The 20,629-nt window shown below is 36.9% G+C and overlaps 1 protein-coding gene across 1 annotated transcript in view; it reads left to right on the top strand.

Moving 5' to 3' along the window:
- Nucleotides 1–20,629, top strand: part of LOC150093678 (uncharacterized) — a 52,888-nt gene that overhangs the window by 12,473 nt on the left and 19,786 nt on the right. The window contains exon 2 of the mRNA XM_090412836.1: nt 12,518–13,076. Coding sequence (XP_090268962.1) covers nt 12,518–13,076 — 559 coding nt within the window. The remainder of the gene's footprint in view (nt 1–12,517; nt 13,077–20,629) is intronic.

Below are 20,629 nucleotides of genomic sequence, written 5' to 3'. Positions count from 1 at the left end.
TTGGTAATGTAATAATCAAGTGATGTTCAAACATAAGTTGTGAGACTTTTTTTTATTCCAGTCTTCCTTAAAATGAGAACACTGCTTATGATAAGTGTTTATAATCATAACTCGTCATCTTCTGCACTCGATGATGAGTTATGATTATAACTCATCATAACTCGATGATGAGTATTTATAATCATAACTCATCATCAAGTGCAGAACTTATAATGATGAACTCACTTAGTGCATCAACTTAAGATCATAAATGATGTAATCCCAAGAACGTGTATCATAGACGATAAAGATTATGAATAAACTCGGTGCTGATCTTTCATATAAACCAGCTTTAATATCAGTTCATTCTCAATGTTATTCCTCGTCTTGTTCACATCGCAGGCAGCGCATTCCCGTATATGGACTTCCTTATCTTCATGTTCTCCCCATCTTTCATTTCTAGTTTTCAGAGGAATTTTTAATATGGTTATCAGACCTTTATTATATCAAGGTTAAGGTAGTACATGCTATTTTTTAAATCGAGAAACACATACTAAAGTTCCACAAACATAAGTTCGTTTTCGTCTCTAGGCAGAACTTGGATGTTCACTTTTAAATAAGATCGACTAGATAAAATAAGATAAAGCAAGAAAAAAATCTCTGGAGGAAGATAGAAGACATTTAGAAAATCTGTACTACATTCAGTGCTACTAATCACCAGAAGATTGGCAAATAAGAAACCACAAGATGCACTAGAAGTTTGATTTGTAAAGCATCCCAAATAGGAAAGAGAAATAGAAATCAGCGCTAGAAATGTCGGAGGGTAAACGACAAATAGAAAGTAAAGCAACCGAGCCTTGAAGTACACGAGCATCAGTATAAAAATGCGATGATTAAAATGTTTATAATCAAGTTAAATTAATAATAAAAAAAATGGTGACTGTGGACTGATTATCTATGGCATGTTTCCTGCGAAAGCTTTTTATGGTTAAGCCAATCAAATGCTCTGAAATAGTTGAGAGCAATTGGCTGCTTCTCCTCGAACTATTTCATGGCATCATTCCAAACACACGCGAAGTGACGTCATCTCTATGGACGATCATAGTGAATAACCCTTTCTTCTTTTTCAAGTCCTCGTGCATTGTACTATAAACTTAGATTTATGCTTCATAATTACGAAAGTCTTTTTTTTTAAGAAACGAGAAACAATCACTATATAATCAAAAGGTTAATACTATTTTTCATATTCATCCTGACAATTAGTTGGAAGATGCGTTTATATTATAATCTGTAAACAATTTTTCATCAGAATGGTGTTCTATTCCGATTGTAAGAAATTATGGTTAATAAAACATCTTAAGAAAATAGTGAGGTTGAATAGTCACTGTTTATTGTAACATTTTAAAGCATTTAATATTGCGGTACGCATAATTCAAATTAGTCTGACTTATTCATGTATGCGAACTTGTTGCATCATGCAGCAGAAGATGAGAACAACAATAAAAACTTTAATGACTATTCTTGAACTGCAAGTAACAATTGAAAATAGGTTAAATTAGTTTAAACATTTATTAATTTTGAATAATCCATTTTTTCTTTGCGTCTTTTATCATTGTTGTAAAACTATTTTATTTTATCGTTAAATATATTGAAATATTATTTGTAGAGTATCTATATGTTTATATGTGAAGCATTATTTGTAGAGACAATAATTTATTTCATAAGAACACAGCATAAGTTTCTATTCTTGGTTCATCTGTTTAGAGAATAAAGTAAATCATCGGTGGGCAACAACTCGCTTCAAAAGTGCTTACTCCAAAAGAGGGGGAAAAAAAGTAAGAAACTACCATGATTACTACAAAACCATGCAGTCTGCAAAGCACTATTTCAAAGTAAATATATTGGCCAAGGAGATACAAAAATAACAGAGATTTGCCATGAACAAAGTACGGTTCATACATCATAAATCATTGTCAGTGTTCATAATATTAGCGCAGCAAACGCTACTTCCAAATACCCGCATTGTGTACTGGTATAATGGGAAATGTATGCCATAGTCGTGTTCCGAAAACGCTATTCAGTAATTTAAATCAGAGCAAAAAAAATATTTTGGGGACTAAAGAGAAAAACAGGATAAAATATCCAATGAACTGCTAATGTTAAATGATTCAAGAGGTTATTACGTCACTGGAACAGTCCATCGAAATGAAACAAATAATCTTGAATCTTCCCCAGCTCTTGTCCGATTTCTCAGACGATTCAAGGCATCATTTTCTATTGGCAGTTGGTTGAACAGTTTTTACAACCTGCTGCGGTACCCCTCGTTGTTTTTGCGGTCTTCAGTGATGTGGTGCTATAACTCAGCTTCTTAATTGTCTGACTAAGATTATTATTTAGCATAAAAATCAGGATGTGATTCTGCACAAGAAAGAGGGGAATATTCATATATGCGAACTGATTTTTAATTAACTGATATGAACATTGTATCCGTAAGGTTTTTTTAGAGTCAGATAATAAAAACCATAATAATGATGAGAACATTAAAAATAAAATAAATGAACTCATAGATAAAACAGAAATTTTATGTCTGCGGTATGAAAGTCTACGTGTGTGTGTGTGTGTGTGTGTGTGTGTGTGTGTGCGCGCGCACAAGATCAGAACAGTGACGTGTCTGTTTTTTTTTTGTTTGTTTGTTTGTGAGACATGGATGAGAAGGCTCAAATCATGAATATAAAGAACATTTTCCAGTTATCTTCTGTTCAAATTCATTTAATCGGTCTCAGATGGAAGTGGATCGCTGGCTGGTTCATGGGCTTCCGTAAAGTTACATATATTACAAACACATACACACATAAGGAAAAATGATGGGTATACATTTTATCGCATACAAAGAAAATCAGCATCGGATATTATTTGAGGAAAATGTCTGTAGTTGCTACATAGGCGTAGTTAGGGGGAGCGGAGGGGATGGTCCTCCGCCCCGGGTGGCGCTTTGAACCTGTTTGAACTTTTGCGGTTAATTCTAAAATACAATCTCGACTACAGGACTCATTTCCAAATATTGTAACACGACTGTGAATTTTCTTCACAATTGCTGTAAGTGTTGCTAGTTATGAGAGGAGTTTTTCTAAATAAAATTGATTAAGAATTACCTACATTATTATGAAAGAGACTTCGCCAATGTGATCGACGATTTTGCTAATAGAAAAGCAAGAAAAATAACAGTTTAAAATGTTGAAATTAAAGTTTTACTTCAAAAATAAACATAGTGTTTTAATTTATTTCCCTATATGTCGTTTTCACTTTTTGTAGTATTTTTGGTGTGTATTGAGAGGGGCGGCAAACTCAGGGACCGTCCCGGACGGCAAAAGCTCTATCTACACCACTGAGTTGCTATAAAGCCTTTAAGTATTTCCAAGTCCGTACTCGCCAACATGTTCAAGAAATGGTAACGTTTTTGGCCTGTTGAAGCCCAAGTTATGATTCCGCGGGCCTGCTGGATAACTGGATTTGACACTCTTTGAGAAGGCTTGTTACCTCATATCTGCATCAGACCTCATAAGAGTTTCTGTAATACGCAGAGATTTGAATGCCATAAATTTTAAAAGAGGAGTTACAAGTCACAAGCGCTCATCTGGATGCATCTGTTATCAAGAATGAATATATTGGACTTCACCGTTGGCAGCGGCGTAGCTAAGCTTTTAGCGCCAAATTCGTCGCCAAGCGCATTTTATAATGTGACAATTCGATAATCAGTAAAATATTGTGCCAGCGGTGCCCTTCTGACGCCGATGTCCTTTGCAACGACCTCGGTACTAAACTGTCCCTACTCCTCTGCCGACTGACACAGGTCAAGGCACACAAAACTTACACGTAGAACAAAGCAATTACCAATGTTGCTAGGGTGATGAACATACTATTCTGATGATCACGTTTGCAGTCGTAATATGTAATGACTTGCTTTTCATAGTAAAGACTGCATCCATTGGTTGGTCGTAATACGTAGAAACATGACCGCTATGTTAGTATTTTGGAAAACTCTCCCATTTTCAACACGATACGTTAAGAGTCGAAGAATGTCCAAAAGACATCGCACGTGTATGTGTATTGCAGGGGCGCGCAAGTAGTGTCCGGCGCCTGTGTGCAAAACTTTAGTTCGTGCCCTTACCCCCCCCCCCCCCAATAAAAAAATCACGTTTTTTTTAAAGTATTTCCTCCTCTTTTGCGCCTTTACTACCTTGGCGCCTGTGGACGTCACACACATTGCACATATGGCCGACCGCCCCTGGTGTATTGTGTCCATAAAACTATAGGCTCAAAGGGATACTCTTCTTTACGAATCACAAAATTAAAGACATGAGAAATGTTAAAATCTGTAGAAGGTGTAGGGTAAGGCAAGTATGTGCATTATAAACAAAAGATTAATTATAACAAAGCTGGGGAAGGGATGGATGATTTTTGTAATCTGCTGTAATACTACCACTTCATTTACTGAGCAACCTTGTTTGGTCAACCAACGAAGACAAAATTCCGGCTGAGTTAATTCTTGGCCCATCTACGATATTAAGTGTACAGGAAACATTATAATTAACGAGGCAAAACTAACAACAGAAATGTTTAGATTATTATTATTAAATGGTAATGGATGGTTACTGTGCTTCTGTTATTGTTCAAATATTGATCTCAGAGAGAGAGAGAGAGAGAGAGAGAGACCCGAAAGACATACGCGTTTTTTAAGAACAGTTGAAACATGGCAATCACTGTTCTTATGACACACATTCCTACTCGAATCATAACCACCCACGAACTGAAGCAAATCAAGAAGCGGTCAGTCAGTAGCAAGATGGGAGTGTGTACAAACTACGTTCAATTTTTGATGCTTCGTTCAATAAACGGCATAAGAGAAAACTGGGGACCTTCGCTCAAATAATATAACATCCACTGCGGATATCGTAGATATTTTTCAACTTAAATTCCCTTTCATTGCGGATATATTAATAAAGATTATCCTAACACACAATAGAGATATGTTAAAAAAGTATAAAAGTATAAAAATATTCTATCTTTTAGTTTTCATTTTAGAAATTATTCATTTTAGAAATTATGGACTTTACAACCGTGTTAGAAATAACTATTTTAATTTCCCAACGTTTCGACCTTCATATTAATGTCATCTGGAGTATATACAAATATACAAGAGCAAGCTGAGTTACATTTCACACAGTAAGCTAAAGAAACAATGATTTTATCACCAGTTATTCTACTGGCATGACCTCTAGTGAAAAAAATACTGATAAAATTAAAAATTAATTATTTAGAAACTACATCCAGGCTAAATTCTATTTAAGATAACATGAGAGAAACATTCTTTAATATAGATAGTTTTCTTACAGTAACAATGACCTATTTTTAACATCACAATTGTTAATTAAATTTAAGTTTCTGGATTATCTACAGTCCTGTTTATAGTTAATTCTTAGGGAGAAAGATTCCGTGGGTAGAATACGTGCCTTCCACATGCTTGGGATTTTTAGACCATCATTATTGTTCAGATTGGGGTGGTTGATAAGGATCTCACAGGCTTCCTTTAATTTGCGTTCATACCATGTTTTGGTGTGATGTAAACAACTGATGCTTTTCCAGTCAATTCTATGTAAAGTGTTCAGGGCATGATCAGAAAGACCAGCCTCACCATAGTTATTATATTTAATGTGTCGTTTATGTTCCTTTTGTCTAATAGGAATTGTGCGTCCTGTTTCCCCTATATATATGGTAGATTACAGGTGCAATAAATACGGTATACTCCAGGGTGAGCCACTGGAGGGAGTGGATCTTTGGATGAGTTGAGTAAGCTTTTTAATTTTGCAGGAGGCTTTGAGGTTGTATTTTTGTAGTATTCTGTTTATTTTATCTGATGTCTCTTTAAAGTGAGGAACGGTTCTAGTTTTATTGTAGTCTGGTTTATCTCTGTTTTTTATTGAGGTCTTGTAGAGAATTTTGTTAATAGTGTTTTGGCTGTAACCATTTTTTAGAAAAGTATTGCTGATAACAATTTCTAAAATGAATGTATAAAAATATTCCTTAACTTAGGACCAGTGTTGCACGCCTCTCCGCAAAGGTGGTTTACTTGGCAGAAACGAACTGTGAGACCATTCAATACTTCGCTGTTGGCAACCCAAATTTTGCTTGTTTAGAGAATGTTAGGCCTAATCAGCTCACTTCACCCGGTAATTAATTTAAAACGAAGTGACATTTGTAAGTATGCATTGTGATTTGAAAACACTAACGAACTGAGGCTTATGCAAATAAATAACTTTGTTAACCTGTTGGATATTTTCTTTCTCTCCTCACCTCGGTATACATCAAAAAGTTCAATTTCCTATCTCTGTGTTTTGTGCATTATCTTTGGTTTTTCTATTTCCCAATTAATTATAATCGATCTGTTTATCTTGACATGTGCAAATTAGTTTGTAAATTACAATTCCTTTTTCGTTCTTCCCCTCTCCCCTTTGTTCTTGCTTTTAAAAAGATCATTGCAGTAAAAGAAGGCTACAGCGTGAAAATGTTTAAATATATATTTTTTGTTCACTCACGAGTAGCCAATTAATGTTAACTGGTTTTCCTGTTTAAATACATGCGTAAAGAATTCAAATGTTAGAGCCCTTGATGTCACACTTCATGCAGGCTATGACGTAATTTACATCAACAATAAGGACGTGCTTATCACCTCCATTGTCAGTTAATAACAAACACGTGTTTATGGCATTTACATTATTGTAGGTGTGACGTAGCCAGTTTATTTACATGTTGCATGCATGAATAGTTGCAGTTTACTCGGGTCTATCGAGTGCGTGACTTGGAGACAGTTCAATTATTGTATTTATAGCTGATATCGATCAATCAGGTTAGAGACTCACTGTCAAGAAAATGAACGATAGAGATTTTTAATTATTTTTACCGCAGTTGTTTGAAGGAGAAGTTGAATAACAATGGAAATATATCAATTAGCTGATAATAGTTATCTGTTGAGGTTACGTTTTTGTCTAATGGAAAACATAGGACGTGTTCGTAAATAAAAGGGTCCTAGACAAAACTACAAAATCATTAAAAACACAAACGCAAAGCGAAAAACTTAAACGAATTAATTATGAACAAATCAGGGAAGGCATATCCCAAATAGAGAAACGAAGCTGAACATTAGTGTGGAAGGATAGTTTTTTTTTTTTTTTCCCCTCACAGTTAAACATGTTACGTGGATTTTACTGTGATTTAAATGAACGCCACGATTCATATCGACAAGTGGTCACTGTAAGGGGTCACCAAAGAGACGGCTGATTTCAAACTACCAATAACAGACGTCTCTTTGTACAGCCTCCAGCCGAAATGTTGTTAAGGAACTTGATCCCAGTGCGGTTGTCGAGTTTGCACATGGTTGCCGAATAAAAAGGACATACAAGAAGTACTCGCGACACTTCAGCTGGCTCGGGGTGTAGCATTCGGAACATGAAAATGAAGCGACACAAAATTCAACGGAAGGAAGGACGTTCGCTTGGCTCCGACTAAAGTTGTTCCTTTTAATTACCGAGGCGATGTATGAAACCACAGCTGTCGAGATGAGTTGAAACATGAAAACTGTAATGGGAGCTAACAAACGTTAAAGGGATGCTCCTTTGCAATGTTGAGGCAACGGCTTCGTGTCATTAGTCAGCATGACCTCAACAGAGTGAAATATACTTAAAAAAAAAAAAAAAACTAATTGCAAGTTGACGGAAATGATGTGATAATTTAAAATAGTAATTGGCAAAGCGGCAAATATTATTACGTATGTGCAAAAGATAGGGTCTCTTCTGTTTTATGTTCAATTCTACAATAGCGCCGTCTGATGTTTGTAGTAGCAAGTTTCAAAACCATGTGCAATTAATATTCATGAGCAATCTGCGCGGAAATATTTTCCATGTTAATCCTGTTGTTTGAAAACATTTCCAATAGTGTTATTACCCACTTATTTCTAAGGATAATAATGGTGAGCATGCAGCCAAGTGATAGCTCGCGCTGTCGTTAAGAATCAACAGGGAATTTCTTATTTTGATTAACTTTCAGAAATATTTCATTGAGTTCAACAGCATCTTAGTCACTAGCATGACCGCAGTATAATAAGGACGACAAAATGTAGATTATCTGGCAGTTATCTGACCTCGACTTCATTGTCGTCGCTTACGGCTAATTTGATATGTTGTTGATCATTTAACTCCGACCGGCGTTCTAAACACCTCTCGTTTTCAATATGCGAAAATGTGTATTTGCAAGAAGTTAACACGCTTAAAATTTAAGTTGAAACCATTTTTAGACTGATTATTTTTTTTCTTCGGTCATACTTTAATTTTTTTTTTTCAGAGCTAGTTACTGCTTTGAATATATCAGTTTTTTCTTGTAAAATTTTAACTTAATTCCTACATTAAAAGTAATGAAGATACTTCACAAATATGATACACCTTTGCGAACACGTTACAGTGAGGAAGGACTTCTCCACATCTATAGCATACCTACTAACTCGCCTCTCTCTCTATGTGGTATAAAATAACTAATAATCTGGGTTTCCGCATTTTATTTTCATAAACATGGTTTCTAGATTTTTCTACTATTTCCATTTGCATTCGCTTCGCAATGTTATTTAGCACAGCAGATGCAATCAGCATGCATATATGACTCAAAGTGCATGGACATGCACATAATGTCTGTATAAGTTTAGTGAGTGCGCTGGTGTTCATTGAGCTCAAAGTCTAATTTGGTAGAGTCGTTTAGAGTTACAAATATTTGCTAATATATTCTATTAGGATTCGAAATGTGGCCTTCGGGTGCAGCATGCCAGACTGCTTTCGCTGTTGGCATGACAACACCGAAAGATTGGTCGATGATTACTATCTTTGATTGTTATAACTATATAATTATTCTGTAGATTAGTTTGTAGATATATGTAACATTTCCCCTCCCCCCTCTTTATTTTTCTTGCTTTCATTTTTTTTAATTCTCAAATTAATGTCCAAACAGTTTTTTTTTTTGTTGTTGTTGTTGTTGTTGTTGTTGTCTGGCCCTCCATTCTTTCTTCAATTTCTGTATTCTACATATAGAGAGAATGCAAATTAAAAAAAAAAAGAAATTGATAAACTTCTAGTTTTAATTCAAAAAATAGGCATTCTGATACCAGATTCGTGCTGAGATCTCGAACAGATGGGGAATATATATATATATATATATTTTTTTTTTTTTTCGGCGAAGAAATTACACTTAAACAATGAAAGTGCGTTATTCGCAACAATACAACGCTTTCAATAATGAATAAAAACATAAACAATAGAAAAAAGTTCACGATAATTGAATAAAGATAATAATACAAGAGGAGCAGACCATATTAACAATAATTGGAACCAGCGCTAACAGAAATAATCATTACCATGACAACCAACCAATATGAACCGTTTGTAGTAATACCCCACTATTTTCAAGTAATTAATCTGATGCCGACATAACTTTCTAACTCGAAACCGCAATTGCTACAAAATGGATCGCCGGGGTAGATATGTGGAGAATTATCATTAACACATTTATTTCCCCCACTTTTTCGCAACTATTGCGCAATTCCCAGAAGGGCATGAAGGCAATTCCTTATCCTCGTTACAAGCAGCTAAAAACGACATTGGTTACTCACACGATGTTCATTATCTGTCCGCGTATATTCCACGGACGTCGTCAGCTACGATGCTAACAGATGTTCAGAATGGTCGTAAGTCGTAGCAATTTCCAAACCAGACTCATAAGTGGATCGTTATCAGTGAACCTCCAAGCACCAAGTGGACAATCCGTAGAAACGGTTTGTGTTAACGGTTCCTTTCCGAACAACAACAAAAAAAAAAATCTTAGTAATCACGTCCATTTCGACCGTTAACACTAGTAACACGACTCTAGTCGAAACACACACCAGTTTCCTCTCCTTTCCCCCCCTGTACCGTAACACCCCACCCTGAGCAATACACACATCGACTTCCACACCCCGTCACGTTCAAATAAGGTCACTTGTCCCGACGGCACGTAGGGTCAAAATCGCTCTTGCCCCTGTCGGCTGACCTCGGACACTTCGGCACGGATACCAGTCGACACGTGACGTCGATCTCAGTCACCTCTTTGTTTCGGTGTTAAGAATGTCATGGACGGTCGATCTAACCTGTATGGGAGGCTTGATTAGACGTGTAAGTAGCTTATCCTACCGACTTCGATCGGCGCTGCCATTCTCGCGCACCGATAATAGGCCCGTTTTGTCGGCTGTACACTATTCTCCTCTTCTCATCCCCCCCCCCCCATCCACCTACCGCAAGCTCAGCTTGAACAAACGACCCGCCTAAACCTAGTTTTCTGATGACTCTTTGACCTTGCAGGTAGCGGAAGTTCAGAGTCTAGAAGCCCAAAGAGAGAGAGAGAGAGAGAGAGAGAGTGGGTGAAAATTGGCCCCATTGAACAGTTACCATTAAGAAAGTTATTCTTTGCGTCATTAGCGTCTGGAATTATCACGTGCTACTGAAGTTCTAACTGATGATAAAAATAAACACCATCGAAATGCTTTTATTCAACCGGAAAGAAGCAAAATTCAATGTTGGGATGATTCGGGAATTGTTGAACTGTAAAGAAAGCGTTGTAAACATCGGGAGTTTTTCTAATGTCATCATTAATTAGGAATTTGGTGGCTTGTGTCATTTTCAAAATTTTTATTATGACGTTTCGATGACGTCATAATATAGTTTGTTAACAATGAGAAAAGTTCATTATAACCATGTTGACTTGCCACTTTGAAACAACCAAGTGATTACGTCATAAGTGTCACAGTGACGTGGAATAAACACGTGATTAACAACTAGCAACACAAAATGTGTTTAAAAGTTTTGTAAGCATAATACAAGGAAAACACAAACTTTGCCATCTTTTAGAAGAAAGATATAAAACTATTTGATTTACTTTTTGCAATAGAAATTCTTCCAGTTTATGCATCGAAGCGATGGGTTCAGTAAATATTAGACTACTACCCATCTTTTACAAACTAAACACGCATGCATACAGTAAACTGTGTTTCGTTCAGACCTTGGAAAGTGGGAGGGAGAAAGAGTGAAGAAATTAAAAAGCAGAAAACGGTACAAAAGAAATGACCTGTCCAGACAATACAATGAATGGATCGTAGTGAGAGAGGTAAACAAAGATAAACAGTGATGACGCGAAGAAGGTTTCTCGCTAAAGAGTGGCTGACAGTATAATTAAGTTTCAAATGTGTGTTAAAACATGCAAGCAAAATAAGACACCGAAGATTACATCGTGATAGGTGCACTGGCCAAAATCCGGAAAAACACAGCTATTGATGAGTAATCCGGATGTGAAGATGAAAATGGGAGAAAAGAAAAACAAAATTGCTTAAGTAAATTTACCTTGACAAGTTTTTGTAAAAGAAAAACGAACAAAAAAGAAAAAGAAAACTTGATACAAAGGAGAAACAAGAATTGGCCAAATTCTAGAAGAAATGTGTGAAGTATTAATTTGCTTTGTTCGTGACAAAAAAGACCGATCGTATCACCAAACAGGATTCCAGATTCGTGCATTCTAAATACGATGTTATTTCAGCATCTAAGAATAGACTGAAGATGCACAAATGATGGATGACGGGGAAAATAATGAGAGATTCTACGAGGTATATTTGAAATAAAAACTGGAATGGGATGATGCAAGTTATTTTAGTTAGTCATATCGCATCATAACTAAAAGACATGCGAAAGTTATCGTCTGAAACTGGGTAGAAATCTTTTACATTACAAGAGTCTTTTATAATGACGTCATTGAATACGTAGAAATGCTTGTATCTGTTGTGCTACTTTAGAAGTAGCAACAAATCAAACGGCATGTTGTGGCTTCTAGTTTGTTTTGAAATCTGTTAATTCTTGGCCGGATTGTCTGTTTAACGACAGTGGAAACCCGATTTTCATCCAAGCATATCCTGCTGCCGGTATGATCCTAGATAAGACTGGAATTCTTTTTTTTTTTCAAATGAAGGTCTTATATCGATTCTTCCTCGAGACTGCTCTATGGACACAAGGGGGTGGAAGGGGAATGTCGAATTTTCTTCCAGCAGCAGAATTCTCACTGCATTCTCGAGTTAAACAAAATGGCTACTCTTCATGAAAAGGACTAAGGGTTCAAATCCCACCATTGGGAACATATCTAGATGGCAGATGAATTTCACTGCCTGGTGGGGACCACCATCGTGCTTACTGGAGATCTGAATTATACTCATGACTGCTAAACGCTTTGATTTTTTGCGATCAAAGCACGAAAGGGATCTTATAGATAAAAGGGGAATTTACGATTCTACAATATTTTCAAGCTTATTTTAAAATCTGAAAAAAAAAAAAAAAACTGTGTACATTATAAAATCACATTTTCTTTTAATAATTGTTTCTTTACTATTTTTTTCCACTTATCCTTTATTTATTTATTTATTTTTTAGTCCTGAAGCCTCCCTCAAGATCGGCAGCTTCTAGTCATTCTTCCAGCCACTCATCGACAGGTCTCAGTCCTGGTTCCAGCGTTTCCAGTCCGGAAGGGGATCGGTCATCGTCCCTCACGGAGAAATCGACTCCGCGTCGGGACTCGACCAAGGAAGTGGTGGTCACCAAAGAGAATCTGTGCAACAAACCGAACGGACAACACAAAACCAAACCTTCCGGTCCGTCGAAAGACGGCAACACATCGGGAAAAACCCGCCGCAGGAGGACAGCGTTCACCAGTGAACAGCTGCTGGAACTCGAAAAGGAGTTCCACTCGAAGAAATATCTGTCGCTTACGGAACGATCGCAAATCGCTCACTCGCTGAAGCTCAGCGAGGTTCAGGTGAAAATCTGGTTTCAGAACCGCCGTGCTAAGTGGAAGCGAGTGAAAGCGGGACTTACCTCAGGGAGATCCACGACGAATCCCAACGCCCCGAAGATTGTGGTGCCGATCCCGGTGCACGTGAACAGAATGGCCATCCGGAGTCATCACCAACAGATGGAAAAATCGTCAACCAGGTAGAGTTTTCATCTTTCCGTAGCGTCGCCTTCATTTTTTGATTGTCCGTTTTATAAATGTTGGGGCGATTGACATTTTAATGAACAGAAAGTGAGAACTGGACATCTTTCTCTCTCTCTCTCTCTCTCTCTTTCTTTCTGTAGCATCTACTATAAGCGACTTGTATAGGCCCCGGAAATAAAGCTTGTATACATTGTGTTATTATTACTTTTTCAATTGAATTCTTTAAAAAAAAAAAAAATGGTAACAAGTGGCTGAATACCTCGGTGAATAGGCAACTGATCGTAAACTATATTTGACTGTTTATCAGATTTATAAGGTAGCCATTCGAATGTAATCCACAAATGAAATTTACTAACGAACTCAGTACTGAGCAGAAAGTCCGATTGATAAATTCTTCAGAAAAAGTGGGAACTCTCTCTTTCTCTCTTTCTCTTTTAAGTAAGCAAAGGCATCACAGAGTTGCTGAAAGGTGATGGCCGATCCTCTTGAGAATGATTGCATTTCTTTAAGTATTTAGTTGATCATTTGCAATGATCAACAAAACACTCAATTCTATATGATATATATTTTTCTTCGAATTTCAATAGTATTATCTATGGGAAAGAAAAATGAAAAATTTATTTCATTTTCTACCGAAATCCTGAATTTAAATCACACAAAAAATATAGGACCCCCCCGCCTAATTCTCAGCGTTTATACTAGTCCAGTTAGAGGTTGCTGCCTACTTTGAAATAGAACTGGTACACATGTAGATATGATTAGAGACCTTGAACGCTATTCTACTTTAAAGATAGTACGAAAATGCAAACAGCAATTGTAAGTGTTAAGGACAGCTGGAAGTGGTGATAACAAAACATCTGCATGAAAATGTGTGACCACAATACGCATGATTACAGCGAAATCGGCTATCTCTTCTTAACAAATCAATACACACATCCGGAATATTATCTTGTTTTCCTCTTTCGAGTTTAGCCATGCTATCTCTCTCTCTCTCTTTGTAAAAATAAGATCCATTTGTTTTTCATCGAGTTCACAACGGAAGTTGTGTTATGTAGCTTATTTGAGAATACAGAGAAGTTTCACAATAAAAAAAAAATAGTAAAAATATTAAGAAAATTAAATAAACTAATTAAGTATATCAAAATTGTTTTCCCTTCTTTAAATATGCTCTGAAGAATATGTCTAAAAATCATTTAAATTAGTTGATATAGCGTATCACAGTGATGATTAAATACGTAATAATACTGATGTAACCCAACACTCTCTAAACAGACAATTATTTTCAAACTACTCTTTAAAATAAACAGTTGTCGATATACAGGCTTCTGTCAAATATAATTCAGCATCTCCACAGAACGGATATTCTAAGAGGTTGCGCCACCTGGCGGAGGGCTCTACATGTAGGCCAAAAAAATTGTTTTCATAGAACTGTGTTGCTTACCCGACAACCCTTCAGGCATCCCCCACTCCCCCAAAAAATGGGCTAGCTTGGGACTGGATGCTAATCCGCTCTTTTCTATCCTAAAGGCGCCATTTCCTGCTACATCCATCTCACAGTCCTAGAGCAACGCTCGCGCACAAAGCGTTACGAGATAAAGAAAGCAGGGGGGAAAAAACCCTCGGCAAACAAAGCATCCCTAATTACTTGCTAAAGGCTAACCCCCCTAAGGTCTGTGTCTTATGAAAAGCCCCTTTGTTTGGGGTCGAACTGCTAACTTGATCGGCACATTATAGTTCGTTTCGTGTGTTGATCCGTGCGAGTGTGTTGTCACTGTTCGCTTTCTGCGATGCATCCATTGATGCATAAGGAGATGTTCCTGCTGACTGCCGTCACTGGTAAATGATAGGGGTCGGGGAAACGGACCATATTTGTAACCCGTAATTTAACTGTCGGCGACGTGCGGTTTTCCAAGAAGCAGATTTTTCATAGTGGAACGCGAGAAGGGATGATAAAGTCTTCACGAAAGGAGTTAATACATTAGTATGAAATACATACACATCAAGTCGCTGACTGCTATAATAGCTGGCAATCATTCTGCTTAGAAACGATGGGGTATGAGAAAAGTTGACGTTTGCACACAATTGTTGACAGGCTAGTGTGTAGAATTGGATTTGTACAAATGGTAGGATTCTTACATGTTCGTTATATTTCGATCAAATGTAACTTTCTACACTGCAAACGATCAATAAGACAATTTAATTACACAAATATCGAAGATTACGTATTATTATAATCTGTACTGCAAATATTCAACCCAGTCAGAATTGTTACTTGTTGGTTAAATAATGTGGAGTGATAATGTTTATTTCACATTGTTGAGAACTGTGACGCATGACAAGCATAGTCATTGTTTACTCTGTGATCGTCTGCGTTAAGCTCTCTGTCCAGAGTTAATTTCTTGTGGTATATTTCACTATTTTATTATGATTATTTATTTGAATGAAATGGATGAATTTATGTTTTGGCAAAATGAAACATCCATTCTACGTGTGTTTCGAACTAATAAAGTAATTTAGGCTTAATAACTACCACACTTAGCGACCATTTAGATGCTTCATTTTCATGCACTTAAAAAGAATTCTAATTTTTGGCTTCCTGTTCAGGTAAAGGACGTTCAGATGGTCCAATTGCCTATCGACAGATGTGCTACGACCAGCATATGGTTGTTAAATTTCCCCCCAAACAGCTGTCGATTCAAGATTAGTATACGAGCAACCTTAAACCAGTGTGAATTCTGTGTTTAGTCTCCCGACATCTGAGCGGACGGCACACAGACACGTGCACCATCCGCTACACGTGCTACTTTCCCGAACCACCCTGTTCTCCAGAACGAGGCTTTTCATCGTTAGACACGTCAGCACACACTGATTAGATGTAATAGGAGAACGAAAAGAAAACAGTACTTTGCAGCGGTTTAATGAGAAGACAAAGAATAAGGTTGTGCGTGTACTAGTCACGAGGATAGACCGACGAGGGAGGGAGGGACGAGGAAAAGTAGTAGGAACGGGTACGGTAAACATGGCTTGGTGGTTGGACAATGTTCTCATGGACATTATTAATTACACAGTGACGTCATCATAGTGGGTCTAGCACTCACGGGCCCTGAAGTAGCGCTGTCAAAATGCTGATCAAGGCTTCTTACTGTTGAGAGAAGCCAAATAACAAGTTGGTGCCACCCCCACCCCCATCGGTGCTAACTGAAGCGTTTTACTGAAGGAATCAAATACGCTACTTCTCTCTGATAGGAAGAACGACGCACTCCATCGCGTAGCCACGAAAGTGAAGTCAATGCAGTAAAAGAATAGCAAATTTCATGCCAACAATTAAATGAAAACAACAGGAAAAAGTCTGCCTGTAATGGTTATCAATATTATTCAATTTCAGCATACTTTTGAAGACTCACATTTATTTTAACGATGCACTGTCATAAACAGCGAAGATACTCCAGCCATTATGAGAATACGATATTCTGTTGGATAACGAAGCCAGATCTGACATTACTTGTCTCATCCGTTTGTTTGTCCGACCTGAACTACAAGATATCATTATGTTGTAATAGTATATTTATTATCGGTTGCTATGACTATTGTTTTTGTTATCAAATATTACTCTTCATTAAGATACAAATCAGTTACAGAGTAGCGATTTAGAGGACGAATTTATGTGTAAACTGCATATTACGCGATACCACCATGGAGTTCAATGAATTATCGCAAGAGGGCTCTTCACTCCAATGCACACTCTATACTACTTAATCCTCCGTGTACAGTGCGCCATCTATCGTGCACTAATGGTATTTTGGGCTGTCTGTTAATGCCGTTTATTCTCAGGTCGATTTTTCTGTATGCAGGGTGAAAGACCGAAGTTATTCTCTCTCTCTCTCTCTCTCTCTCTCTCTTTCTCTCTCTCTCTCTCTCTCTCTCTCTCTCTCTCTCCTTTCTCTCTCTCTCTCTCTCTCTCTCTCTCTCTCTCTCTCTCTCTCTCTATATATATATATATATATATATATATATATATATATTGTATTTTTAATTAATTTTTACGTAGCATGGAACTTTTCGCGTTAAGGGGCGATAAGAATGTGAGCCATCATTTCCTGTTATGAAAACCTGGTGTAAGATAGTTCATTTCACCAGTAGGTAGCATTGTGTAACCTTCACCAGTTTGTATCGGCACAGTTTTAACCATTTAACCAGGCGCGAAATAGTTGGGTCAATTGTCGGGTGTTAAATCACGAGAAAAAAAGTCCCTTAACGTATTACAAGTGATCCTGGACGAATCATTTTTGTGTCCAGTTTGTTGAAATTGATTTTGCATTGACTTTTTACCAGTCAAGTTTTTAAAAGTGAAGATTTAGCGCGATTGAGGTCAGCTTTTTAAAAAGATTAGTGTCGAGTCCAACTATAATTACAAAGCTTTCATATATTATGTGAAAAACTTCTTCACTACAGAAAAAAAAAAAAAAAAAAGAAAACATCCATATCTGTCTCAACTGGCTAACTTATATATAAAATTCCTCGCAACCGTGGAGGATGGTGACTTTCATCCACCATTGAAACACTACCGCCTTGCTTGTTGGAGGCGTGAAGTTATTGCTATTCTTATATACAACGCTGAATTGTGAATTGCTTTAAATGGCAGATGAATTTCAATTCTTGAAAGAGTCAAATTCAATGGTTATTGAACTCTTAGTCAAGCGGTTCTGCATACCCTCAATAAAGCCTCGGATCCCTTAAGCTTTTTTGACTTTCTACGATTTGAACGTACACATACTTTATTACTATACTGGAGGAATTAATGACTTAAACAGTCGCACCCCCCCCCCCCCCAAGTGGGCGTCTCTGACCCTTAGTGGTCCACCACTAAGGGTCAAGAAACACTTCTTTAGGTCATCACGGTATTATGTATTAGTTACCAACTTTGAGGGTCGGATCTTAGGGAGAACGACAGTCTTGATGGTGATTGCGAAAGAGCGAAATATTTGAATTATTGTCAAGTAAATTCCAATCAGAGTCTGCGTCCTAGAATTACAGGATTTCTGAAAATCTCAATGACTGTGAAATTTTCAGAAATCTCACAGTCATTGAGATTTTGAGCCATTTTCTGAAATGGCACGCAAGCTATTTCAGAAAATGGCTTGCGTGCTTAATTTCGAAATTGAAAATCTGAATCGGATGTCTTCCGTAATTCCAATCAATCATCGGCAAGAGTTTCATGTGTGCATCATGTGTATAAATTCGTGTATCCTCCACCCAGTTTGTCTTTTTAGGGGTGGGGGACGAATGACTTTTGCGGAAGGGAACAACGCTATCATCTCTGTAACAAGATTTACCAATCAAACATCATTTTCCGATGGTTGACTTTTTTGTGGAGGAGGTGATTTAGACCACATTCGTTACGTAACACTCTAATGAAAAAAAAAATTTTTTTTTAAACAAATATTTCTCTACATTCTTTCTTTATATTCACTAAGTGTCTCTTACTCGATTCCCCCCCCCCCCCCAGGCACACACAAACTGTGCTGCAGTGCAAATTATTCGATAAATAAGCGGGTACAAAAGTGTACTTAAAATTTTGCAGCACCGAATGTGGCACGCTGAACGTGGAGAATTCATTTGTGGATGCTGTAGTTTTAAGGTCTTTCAGTAAGACGTCATTTACCAATGTAATCATAGATTTCAATTAAATTAATCATAGATTTCGTTTGAAATTATACGATCCTTTGCATATGCCATTGAAATGTGAATTCTGCGATCAGCCAACAAGACAGTCAAAATTTCTGATCGGGATTGAGGGAGAGAAAGAAAGAGACAAAAATTTTAATTTATTTCATTAATTCATTTTTAATGATTGCTTTCGTTGTCCACCACTGCATTTCATGTTTTCCTAACTTAATTGTAAACATTAAATATAATTATCCAAGCTGAGGTGGGATATTTGCATTATATTAAGGATTTGCAAGTTTAAACTAGTATATTAGACAATATCACGTTATTCACAGACACACTTGGAAGAAAAAAAAAGTGAGCGAAGTTGGAGATGTTAATGTCAGCTCTTTGCTTTATGCCGACGATGTTATACTTCTAAATAAATCCGCTGCTCTGTAAGGATGTCGGGACATTTGCCCTTATCAATAAGAGACTATTATAAGAATAGCAAAAATAAATAAAATATAAAAAATACTCAATTATAGAACCAGAGGCTTCAGTTTGGCAAGATAATCAAGTTCATAAATAAATCCATAATTTATTACAGGATATTATCATCCATATATTATAGCCAAATATGAAAAGAAATTTGGTTTCTAAATTTTTCACAGAGTTTATAAGCATATAACCTGTAAGAGTTGCCTTGGTTTCCACTACTTAAAAGACCCGAACTCTACCCATTAGCCGGTATGTTCGCCTTTTGTTAGTTATTAGGTTTCACTGAGCTGTTTTGAACTGTTAGTTCGCATCAGAGACTACGCAGAAACCAAAAGAGGTCAAAACCCTCTGTTCAATACCATAGCACTCCTTCGATTATGCGCCCACTGACAGTTCACTTATGATCGATTTAACTTTCTGATATAGGATAGCTATGGTATTGAACATAAGGTTTTTGTCTGGTCTCTGATCAGAACCAAGTTCGAAACAGCTGTCAAGCCAATGAAATCTGATTTAAGCACTAATGAAAGGCGGACGAACGCACATATCCGCTCCTGAGCAGAGTTTGGGTCTTTAAGTAGTGCAAACCAACCAACTCCTATAGTGAAGGTTATATTCTCATAAACACTGTGGTAACTTTCGAAGTTTTAGATTTTTCTAAATTAGACTATAAAATATAAATGCATCTATAATATCCTCCATTATTTCATATAAATATTTTCCTTTTGTTGTACATTTTGGCTTTATTCATAAATTCTACTAAACACCAACATAAAAAATAAACAGTATAATTAAATATATGCATGGGGTTTGCATAATTTGGAGTGTTGGTGAGAAATTGGTGAGAAATATATCGACCGTGAGATGCGGTGATTAATACCCTTGGAGGGTAATGCATGGCAATGCTGTAGCCAATGAAGTTCTAACTGAGGCTCGGCTATTGCTGTTATCCTCCTGCCATGATTAGAGCTTTAATAGCTTAATAACACCTTATGCCTACACTGTCCTCTACAGATAACGGAAAAGATAAAAAGCATTCTTGCTTCGCCCCTTTAAGCCAGTCCTTATATGGATATCTAAATTTGGAAGGTGGTTGGAATCGACCGTCAGATGCGGTGATTAATAATATCTAAATTTGTTAGATTTAAAATGGAAGTTTGGCAATGGAACGGTCCCGAAAGCAGTTCCTTTTAACAACTAGGTTAAAAGATATATAATTAATGAGGTTGTTTAATTAAATGAATTTAATTTGACATACCTGTGTGGAGTTGCAAAGTTAACTGTGTTTTTTTTTTTTTTTTTTTTTTTGCGTTTCTACACTTACTATAAATGGATGGGCTTAGGATTAGATAGATAATCAGGGATTATTTCCAACCCCCACTCAAGCCGCTAGGGTAAATGT

The sequence above is a fragment of the Typopeltis vanoorti genome, chromosome 23 (genome assembly GCF_054136105.1).
Source record: "Typopeltis vanoorti isolate ZY-2024b chromosome 23, IOZ_Tvanoo_1.0, whole genome shotgun sequence".
NCBI classification, from domain to species: Eukaryota; Metazoa; Arthropoda; class Arachnida; order Uropygi; family Thelyphonidae; genus Typopeltis; species Typopeltis vanoorti.
Note: the sequence above shows the minus strand (reverse complement) of the source record. Positions and strands in the feature narration are given on the sequence as shown.